The 10,665-nt window shown below is 47.9% G+C and overlaps 1 protein-coding gene across 1 annotated transcript; it reads left to right on the top strand.

Moving 5' to 3' along the window:
- The first annotated feature begins 2,797 nt into the window (after window positions 1–2,797).
- Window positions 2,798–7,927, top strand: KIAA2013 (KIAA2013 ortholog). Its single transcript, XM_041419486.1, is given in 4 exon segments — window positions 2,798–3,266; window positions 3,269–3,869; window positions 4,585–5,438; window positions 6,929–7,927. Coding segments are annotated over 4 exon segments (1,815 nt in total). The 5' UTR covers window positions 2,798–2,933; the 3' UTR covers window positions 6,956–7,927.
- Window positions 7,928–10,665: the final 2,738 nt, after the last annotated feature.

Below are 10,665 nucleotides of genomic sequence, written 5' to 3'. Positions count from 1 at the left end.
TAGAAGCTGGTTTTCTCTGGCTTTATACACCTCTTTAAGTCCTACGTTAATCTCTGTGGCCTTGTGCTGGGTTTTCTTGCTGTAGCCCTGATCACTTATCTAGGCATCTTCTTCTGTTTCATTCTGCCCTTGAGAATAAGCAAAATAATCCTGTCTTGGAAAGTTACACATCTTAAAAATAACATTTGCTTTATGTCACATCTACACTGCAGTGAATGTAAGGTTTAGATGTAGGGAAATCCTTCTGAGCCTGCAGGACACCAGATGAGTTACCACTGACACAGATCCTATGTGAGGCCTGTTAGTAAACCATCTCTTTAAATTAACAGAAATCACAGATATAACAGGGTTCAGCTTAAAAACAAACAAAGGAGGCATGAGGAGAAAAAAAAAAATTCAAGAACTGTAGCTAAGAGGTATTCTCCATGATCCATAACAGCATCATCCCGATGAATTCCCATCACTGTTTGTTTGTTCACTGAGAATATTCTTGAGTGTGTTCAAAGCACTGTTCCTTCCATTCCTTCTCCCCAGTGCAGGAATTCCCTCATCATTAACAGGCAAACAGAGCAGTTGTCGTGCTGAAGCCTTGAGCATTCCAGGCAACAACACTAGTTTTCTCTAAGATGATGATTTCAGAAAACTTCCTTTTGCAAAGCTGACAGTTTTCCTAAATCAAAAAAAGAAAAGGAGCATACTTTCACTTCAGATTTTTTCAGTACTTTGCAGGCTCAGACAAAGCCTCTGATAAATCTGTAGCAGTTTCAACAGTTTAAGGCAGGAGCCACAGCATAGATGTTCCATCCTTCACCTTCAGACCTCAGACTGAGACATGCAACTCAACACGGATTTTTAAAATTGCGAGTTTCTCACTTTAATGAAGTTAAATCTCTCCAGCCTAAAATGAAAGCGGTTTTGCACACTCCAAACCATGAATGCCTCATTGTTTCTGCTACTGTACCCAGGCTGTCTCTGTTTGACAGCTTTGTATTCTGCAGCTATGCCAACCCAGCCAGCACATTTATTCCCCCTCTGTGTGTGTTTGTGCTGGCTGCCTGTCTTGTTAAGCAGAGCCAGCTGCCGATGCAGATGTTGCAGTGAGTACGTGCAGCACGTGCTCCGGGCGGAGCAGCGGCTCCCTGAGGACTGGAAGGGTCAGAGCTCTGCTCTTACAGCAGCCTCAGAGCTTGAAACCTGCCAGGAATGGGGTCTGACCCACCGTTCTGGGATCCCAGTTGTGAAAAATGTGTATTTTATGACTGGCTTTTCGCAAGTATTAAAATGAATATTGTGTGTGTAATGTTAGAAAGTTATGCTGTATTCATTTTCTTAAGTAGTGTATTAAATAGTTTTAGATTATAAAATAATGTTAAAATAGAAACTGTGCTACGTAAGATATTTGGTTAAGAAAGGACTTGCACCAGATAGCAGCCACAGGACACCTAAATCTTTCAGAGAAAGGGAATTTATTGCTCCCTTATCAGCAGAAAACGAACTTCTTCCCACCTCGCTCAGACAGGAAGACGGCATGAGGATTAAGAGGAAGAAGTTGACAGTGACAAGACAGAATCCTGTGTTTGAATGGAATCTATGCATCATGTATGGGATGTATGAATATGCAACAGGCGATTGTTTTTAAGGGTTAATCCTCTGTTAACCGGGGTCCTCTCTCGGGCTCGTGTTGCCCAGAAAAAGGTACCCGGATGTCCATATCTCTTTGTTTTTATTGTCTCATATTGTCCTAATATCAATTGTTCAAATTTTATTACTCTAATTATATTACTATTTTTATAACCATTTTATTACTATTAAAGTTTTAAAATTTTAAAAACCAAGTGATTGGCGTTTTTCACACAGCACTCTCCCCACCCCCTCCCCCAGTCAAACAGCTCATTTGCAGGAGGAAATTAAGAACGTGTCTCCTGTTTCCCTTTTTTGAGCTGGTTCATTGCCTCAACCTGGTCGAGAATTTTACGTTTCCCTTCAACTCACATTGTTTCTGCCCGACTTGCTTGAAACCGTGTTTCTCATTTTGTCTCTGGATACAAAGCTTTCCCGTGTACATCTAAGACACGTGAGAAAGTTTGTTCAGTGGGATACAGTTTGATAGAAAGAACTTCCTCTCCCGCATAGTCTCTGTGCTGGGGAGCCACTAAACTGCCACGGGAATTACGGAAAACCCCTCCAGGCCTTTTCCATCGGTGCAGTGAGCCGGGTGAACCTCAGCGCTGGGCTGCAGCTGCTCGAGGGCACCCACGGACACAGCGCAGGGAGCAGGGCTGGGGCGGGCCCGGAGACGGGCTGGAAGCCGGGGGTTCCGCAGCTGAGGGGGCTCGGAGGCGGGAGGAATCCCGGTAACGGGAGGGGCCAGGAGCCGGCGGGGCCCCGAGCAAGGGGGGACCTGGAGCCGGGGGGCTGGAAGCCGGGAGTCTGGAAGCCGGCGTTCCCGGCGGTTCCGGCGGCGTTCGGAGCCGGGGTTCCCGGCGGTTCCGGGGCGGTTCGGAGCCGGCGTTCCCGGGGCTGTTCCGAGCCGGCGTTCCCGGCGGTTCGGAGCCGGCGTTCCCGGCTTTTCCGGGGCGGTTCGGAGCCGGCGTTCCCGGCGGTTCCGGGGCTGTTCCGAGCCGGCGTTCCAGCGGTTTGGAGCCGGCGTTCCCGGCGGTTCCGAGGTTGTTTGGAGCCGGCGTTCCCGGCGGTTCCGGGGTTGTTTGGAGCCGGCGGTTCCGGCGGTTCCGGGGCGGTCCAAGCGGGCCGGGCCGCGTCTCCCGGCCAAGCCCCCCTCAGGGCCGGAGAGCGCGGCTGTCGCAAAGCGCTGCAAAGCGCCGCCAAGCGCGGCGGAGCTGCCGAGGGGAGCGGCGGCGATGGCGGCCTAGGGCCGGTGCGGCGGGGCCGGGGCCGGGAAGGGCTGGGCCGGGGCTCCCCCGCTGCCGCCGCCCATGTGGCTGCAGCAGCGGCTGAAGGGGCTGCCGGGGCTGCTGTCCAGCAGCTGGGCGCGGCGCCTGCTGCTGCTGCTGGTGCTGTTGCTCGTCGCCTACTGGTACCTGGGCGCGGCGCGGGCGCGGGGCGCGGGGCGCGGGGCCGAGCCCTGGGGTCCCGCCGCGCTCTGCGTTCAGGCGGCCTCGGGCGCCTGGCGGGAGCAGACCCAGCGCGGCGATGCGCTGCCGCTGCCTGAGGAGGCGGCCGGGCCCGGCGGGCCCGCGGGGCTGGCGGTGGCAGGCAACGGGTTCCTGCTGCTGGACGTGTCGGCCGGGCGGCTCTGGGTGCGGCCCGCGGGGCCCGCCGGGGGCCCGGCGCTCGCCACCGAGTACCCGGCGCTGGTGCGGCGCTGGCGGCGCTGCGGGACGGGGCCGTGCGGAGGCTGCGCTGCGTGCAGACCGGGCCCGGGGCCGGCGCCGGGGACTGCGTGACGGTGCGGGAGGAGGTGGTGGCCCACCGGAGCCGGCCGCACCTCTACCTGCAGCGCATCCGCATCGCCAACCCCACCGCGCGGGTGGCCGCCTTCGAGGCCTCGGCTCCCGCCGCCGCGTCCGCGCTGGGCGGGCGCTTCACCACCAGCCTGGAGAAGGTGGAGGAGCGGCAGTTCCTGCTCTCCTCCGGCCGCCTGCTGCTGGCCGGCAGCCCCAAGGTGGTGCTGGTGGTGGTGGCTGCCAAGAAGCTCGTGAGCCGGGTGCAGGTCGCGCCCGAGTCGCACTTTGACGAGACCGTGCTGTCCGTGGTGTACACATCGGAGCCCATCGAGGTGTCCAGGCTGGAGGAGACCTTCAGCAAGCTGAGGGAGGCGGCCAAGAAAGAGATGCTGGAGGTGATGCAGATGGGGGTGGAAGATCTTTTCCAGGAGCACCAGCAGACCTGGTCTGACTTGTTCATTTCAGGTAAGGAAAGTGATGCTCAACTTCCGTGGGGTTGCTTTAGGGGGTGTCTGAAAGCTCAGTGTCCTGGTTGCTGTAGGGTCTCCGGAGGCTCTGATCTTCCCGGTGGGTTGTGGGATAGTAAAACAGTGTTCATGGTTTGGAGCCCAGCTTACCTTGTGAAGTGGAGTACACCTGACTGTGTATAGAAAGTGATGGAAGAACATTTATAATCATTATTCTGTGTGTGCTGCTTTTGTGGCTTCAGGAACTTCACTGATTTGCCCTGCATGCCAGCTGGAAATAAAGTTGACCTTCAGTGACAGCATAAAAGGCAGATTCTGCATGGAGGTTAAGAGCTGTTCTACAGAGATGCTTTTTCTTAAGATTTTAATGTCTTACATGAAAGAGTAGCTGACCAAATAATGTAGAACTTGCTATTTTATAAAAAGATTATGTTCTTTTGACAGATCATTCTTGCAGAGTCATGATGACAGGCCTGTAAGGCATCTGTATATTCAATTAGCTTTGTCTTTACTGGGAGCTTGGCTTTCAAACTCCCAAGTAGCAGAGAGAGTATCTTTTTAGACAAACACAAGGAAACATTTCACTATGGTGTTTTATGGACACAGGTTTCTTAAATGTCATAAAGAACACCATATTGAACATCAGTGTGCATGTTTGATCTTCTTTTCCTCCTAGTTAATTTCTGTCTGTTGGTTGTTTTCTTTTGCTACAGGGATTGAAATGAGGAAGATCACAGATGCACACACCCCATCCAGTGAGACTGTCAACATGACCCTGTACTACGTGCTGTCCACTGTGCCAGCCCCCCTGCTAGACCCCCTCATTGCTGGTGAGGACAGGGAGAAGATTGAAGCCAGCCTGAACTACGCTGACCACTGCTTCAGCGGCCACGCCACCATGCACGCCGAGAACCTGTGGCCACCAAAGCTCACCAGTGTCACCCAGATCCTGCAGCTCTCAGACCTGTGGAAGCTGACTCTCCAAAAACGGGGATGCAAGGGTCTTGTGGCAGCTGGAGTCCACGGACTCATGCAGGGAATGGTGCTTAGTTTTGGGGGGCTGCAGTTCACAGAAAACCATCTTCAGTTTCAGGCTGACCCTGACGTGCTTCATAACAGCTATTCCTTACGTGGGATCCATTACAATAAGGATTTGATCAGTTTAGCTGTTCTCCTGGATGCTGAAGGAAAGCCCTTCTTGCACGTGTCTGTGAAGTTCCAGGACAAGCCTGTCAGACTGTATGCGTGTGAGGCAGGCTGTATGAACGAGCCCGTGGAGCTCACCTCAGAGGCACGAGGCCACACCTTCCCTGTCATGGTGACTCAACCCATCACACCACTGCTTTATATATCAACAGATTTGGTCCACTTGCAGGACCTGAGACACACACTCCACCTAAAAGCTATTCTGGCTCATGAGGAACACATGGCCAAGCAATACCCAGGCTTACCCTTCCTGTTCTGGTTCAGTGTGGCCTCCTTAATTACTTTGTTTCATTTGTTTCTGTTCAAACTGATCTACAACGAGTATTGTGGGCCGGGAGCCAAGCCCCTCTTCAGGAGTAAGGTATAAAACTGCTGCTTTTGGCTGCTGTCCACTGAGTGTTGTCAGCCTGATGTTGTGTCAGCTGTGCCTGGGCAGGCTCTCTCTTGGACTGTGAGGATTTTCAGTCTCTCTTGAAACAAGCAGTCTGTGACCTCTTCTTGCAGGGGGGATCAGGGCAGGGATTGGAGCAGTAGGGCTCGCAGTCGTTAGAAAAGATTAACTCATCATCTGTCCTTAGACATTTGTGAGGCTGCAGGTGGAGGCAGACACAGCTTTCTGTCCTTTTCCCACACATCAGTGTAGGACATTGCTTGTTTCTAGGCCTGCAGTTGCAGTTGTCATGAGGTGATGCTTCTTGTTATTCAGTAGCAGAAAGCTTGTGAGAGAGCTGCTGTACTTGTCTGTACTGCTGTGTGGAGACCTGCACACTGCCTGCCTGCTCTGAATGTGTGACCTGTCACACAGGAGCACCCAGAGGCAGGCTGGTGTTGGAGGTGAAGGTGCTGACTTGCTGGGATTTGTGGCACATGTTCATATTGCAGACACTGTGCAGCCCTCCATCAAACCACACTTACCACCATCACTTTGGGAGGATGCTGAATTGGTGTTTCTCCCAGTCAGACAAAATACAAAGCTGTGTTAAGGAAAGTACTGAGTGCTTTTACTGTGAGTTGAAGGTTCTGGCTCCAAGCTCTGCAGCCAGAGCTCCAAGCTCCTCTTACCTGGATGTAAAGAATTTCAAGTTGTTTTGAGTTGCCTTGGAAAACTCATTTGCTGTAAAAACTTAGCACAGAATAGACAGTAGATGGTGAGTTCTGCTCTTAGTACTGGGACTTTGTGTGTTCATATGAAGGGGAAATGCAAGACCAGAGTGGATGTGCTGTGTGAACTAGTTGTGCTGTTCAGAGGCTTCCCTCCTGAGGGCTGAACTGAGTTAAATGTAGGTTTCATTTAGAAAAAAAGGAGATGATAGTTAAACGGAGCTGTCAGAGGAAAAGTTCTAGCTATAGATTGTACTGTTACTCCAAATTATAAAATCAACTTGATTTTGGATAGCTCAGGCTGAACAGAAGGTAAACTTGGCAGCTGCTATGTAAGGGGCCTTTAAAGTGAGCTGGATGTTTCCATGTCAGCTCACTGGTTTTGTCATTTTGAGCACTGGAGATCAAGCCTGATCCCAGGCAGGTCTGAATACCTGTGATCCAGTCAAAGATTGAGTGGGAGGTGCTTGTAGCCAGACAAACTAACCTAGGAAGAGGTAGGATAGAAATGTCTATCAGACAACTGCAGTTCCAAGCCTCTGATCATGATCAAAACCTCAGTGCAAAGGGAGGAAGGGGTTAGGAGGTGATGTCAGTTATTGTGTAACAGCTGTGCCCAGACATGAGCCTGAAATGTGTCCTTGGAATTATGTAATTATGTCCTTTCACTGTTGTCTATCCAGTTGCCTTTGTCATCTCCAAGACTTGCCTTCTGCCTTTTACCAAGTGACTTGTTAACCACTGCTGCAGGTGACTGTCCCCGACTCTGCCCGCTGAAGTGCCCCGAGGCCTCAGAGCCACAGCGCAGGGCTGACCTGACACCTCATCCTCCTGGGCACTGCAGAGCAAACAGCTCTGCTGCCTCCTCTTAGCTGGACCTACTTCAAATGAAGGTGATGCAGAACTTGATTCCAGAAACAGGGAAGAAGTGGAAGCCAGCTGAAGCTCAGAATCTGTAGCAGTAAGCAAGATAGATGGTCTTGAAAGAACACCCTGTTCCATTAATTGAATGGGAACATCCCCACATCCAAGTGAACTTAGTCCTGCTTTTAGCCTCCATTTGCACAAGACACCTGACAATGTTGCAGCTGAGAACAAGGACCATTTGAAAGCAACAATCCTTTTGTGCCTTGTTATTACAGGAATCTGAGGCTTGGAAGGTGTGGTGATTCAGTTGTTTATGCCAGAAGCTTGTGTAACAGATGTTTCCTTTCCCTGTAAGCTGTTCAGTTCCCTAGGAGTTCTCCATTTGGTGAAAATACTTGAAGATATACTAAGACCTTTGATATTTTGATCTGTTGGGATTTTTTTTTAATTCTACAGAAAAATAAAGGATGATGATTCCCTTCTGAGAGTTAACTAGAAAACTTCAGTGTACTTCCTTTCTGGTATACAGTTTGTAATTTATTGCTTGGGGGGAGGGCGAGTATGTTAATTTTTCCTCCACTTCAGTAACAGTCAATTGACCTGGTTGATATCTAACAATCCTAACTGCTGATAAGTTCTCTTAACAGGTGTTTCAGCCTTTTTGACTGTAGAGTGCAAAATCAATTTAATGAAATTGTTTTCTGGACATGCACTTGGAAATGCTGATCTACACGTTTCCTATTCTAAGCCTATTGAGACTTTGTGCATTGATTTGTTTTGGCTATGGGGGAAGACACCCCACTTTCTAGTGACTTACAGATTGGTTGGTTTTAAAATACCAAAGCTGTTGTTTCTAAATAAATATCTTTCAGTCTAAGCTGATTGGTGAAGTGTGGTTGAGGTTTTTGTTGGTTTGTGTCTGTTCTCTCTTGCCATTGCTCCCCACCCAGTTTAGATAAGCAGAGCCTTATGTTGCATCTGTGGCCAGTATTGACTGCAAATACAGTGTGGAAAATAATATCTAATGGATATAAGCCGATATAAGACAACTTGGAAGGCACAACAAGTGGCAGAAACACACAGGGTAAAGCTCATCTCCATTTCCTTGCTCAGTATAACCTTGTTCTATCCTGAGGAATGAAGGCCAAGCTTTACTTTGAAGCACACAGAAATGATCCCAGGGAACCATGAAGCAGTAGATTTAACTGCCATCCAGCAAGTAATAAATTTGGCACAGTTGGTGGGCCCAAGGGAAAACTGGGTCAGGATTTAACTTCAGATTTTCAGGAGGGTTACTGTCTGGTTGCAGATGAAAAACATTCCTCAGGAAAGCAGATTTCAGTGTCTAACTTTTCTGCAGACAATTCCATTTACTAATCAGTACAGCAGAGTTACTGCCCTTCAAGGGAATAAAGACAGGGAAGCAACAGAGTCCATTTTAAGTTGTACACAGGTACATTGTGTATTGAAGGAGACATTTACTATTCTGCTTTAACAGAACACATCAGAAGCTCCTCTTTCTCACCAAAGTTCCATGAGCTGCTTAGTTTCTGTGAAACATCTGCCATGAAGGTGATAAGAGCTTCCAGGGGGCTACTTCCAAGCCACCCTGGTATCATCTGGAGGCTGAGCCATTTGATGTTTCCTGGCAGAATTGCCAGCAGCATGACACCCATGGAGTCCAAGGAAGACTGTTTAGGCCTGGAAAAGATGGATAAGCTACCATCACATAAAGCATGGATAGAACAAAAAACAGCTTTGAGAGTGTTTTACATTAAATATATTAGGATTCTTAGGAGAATTTCCTCCATAACAAAAGAACTGTTTCAGAATTCCTCCATGAAGAAGGGAAAAAAGAAACAGCATTTCTCTATTTACAGTATGCAAGACAGCAGGTGGTTATATTTGTGAAATGCAGAAATGCTTAAAGAACTAAACAAAATTCCACATTTACAGTCACACAACAAACAGCAAGTTAAAATAGTAACTGACCATCCAAAATTTATACTTTTAGTTGGAATTCAGCAAAAATGATAGTGACATGGAAGTTAAACTGAGCAGCATAACGTTGTTTAGCTTGTAAATTCTGACACTAAGAAAAGAGCCAACAAATTAATGGAAAAAAATTTAGAATCTCAATTCTGCACTGTTAATCCTGGTTTCTGCTTTTGTCAGATAATAAATACAAGATGCCAGAACAGGGTTTGGTTGATCCAATTTGCAATTCAAAATGCAGCTTTCTCAAGTACTATTGTCTGGGTAGGAAAATGCATTTTTGAGAAACAGATAAAACAGATTTCTGCCTTCCACATGTGTGCTCCAGGCATCTTTCATCCAGTGCAGTACCTACTGCTGAATGAAAGCTCTGGAAATCAGGGGTTTTGCTGTTTATTAATCCTGACATTAAACACTAGATTTACTTCAGCATTTTTGAACCCCTTGTTTCGTGTCTGTGTACAACACAACTCTGGTTGTAAAACTGGCATTATGATATTTGTTTCCATTCTAGTAAGTTTGTTCCCTATGAGTGTTCTGGTTTATGGGATGGAGGTGTTTGGTTTTCAAAAAACCAGCAACAGTTTCTCAATGGTTGGTGGATGGAAAGGTATCAGGGGATGGAAAATTCCTCTAGTAGAAGAAAAAAATTAAAAAAGAGACAAAAAAAGGGTGAGCATTGATATCTAGTCAATGATCTCAAATGTCAGTAATAATTAGGACACTCCCTTTAGTGGCAGCATGTCTGGAGTGGTGTAAATGCCTGCTCTTGCTGCTTTGTCCTGTGAGTAGAAGTGCTTTGCTCTTCTCACTGACGAGCTCACAGTGTGTTACAGCAGCTCTGCTCTGGGGGGTACACAGGCTCATTTGCAATGCTGCAGGGAGCCCTGCTCTCTCCCAGGGCTGCTGATCTAACAAAGGGAAATAGGAAAGGAATGGAGTCTCACTCACCACAACATACCAGGATTTCTGCTTCATCGTGGCCAGCTGTTTCTTTGTATGGCTTGAAGTATGTTCCACTTCAAAGTGATTAGAGTCTGGTTTATTGAAGAAGTCTGGCATGCTAAAGCACATGCAGCTTGGTCTGGGAAAGAAGATACAGGTTTTCAGGCAGTACAATGTGGTAGATACCATTCAGTTACACAGAAAACAAAACAAAAGAAAAGGAGACCCTGGATCAAAATAAAATCCCAAGGAGTTGTATAATTGCACAATAACTAAGGTAGGAGGGGAGCCTCTGAGATGAGCTAATGCAACCCCACCAACATGTCTGAACCTATCTGTCCCAACAGAGCAGACACTGCTGACCTGCCACCAAGTGTGAGAATAATTAATTTAACATTGTCCTGCTGTGAACACCTTGTGATGAAATTTCAAGGCAGTGGAAAAGCAAACAGCTGCTACAGATAATAAGCAACTAATTTGGAATTATTTTAACCAAGTTTTTTATATAGCCTGAATCCAAGGTCGACCTAAATGGAGGTTTTTAAACAACTTGTGTATATAAAGAATTATCCCACTGTGACACAAGTTTTCCATTAGTATTGGAATAGCTCTGTATTTAAAGTCATGTGTTCCAGAGATAAAGGACAGTATAAAATGGCATGGAGTTGAGCCTGCAGCAC

This window comes from Onychostruthus taczanowskii, unplaced genomic scaffold (genome assembly GCF_017590055.1).
Source record: "Onychostruthus taczanowskii isolate IOZ18803 unplaced genomic scaffold, ASM1759005v1 scaffold61, whole genome shotgun sequence".
Taxonomy (NCBI): Eukaryota; Metazoa; Chordata; class Aves; order Passeriformes; family Passeridae; genus Onychostruthus; species Onychostruthus taczanowskii.
This window is presented reverse-complemented; position numbering and strand designations above follow the sequence as displayed.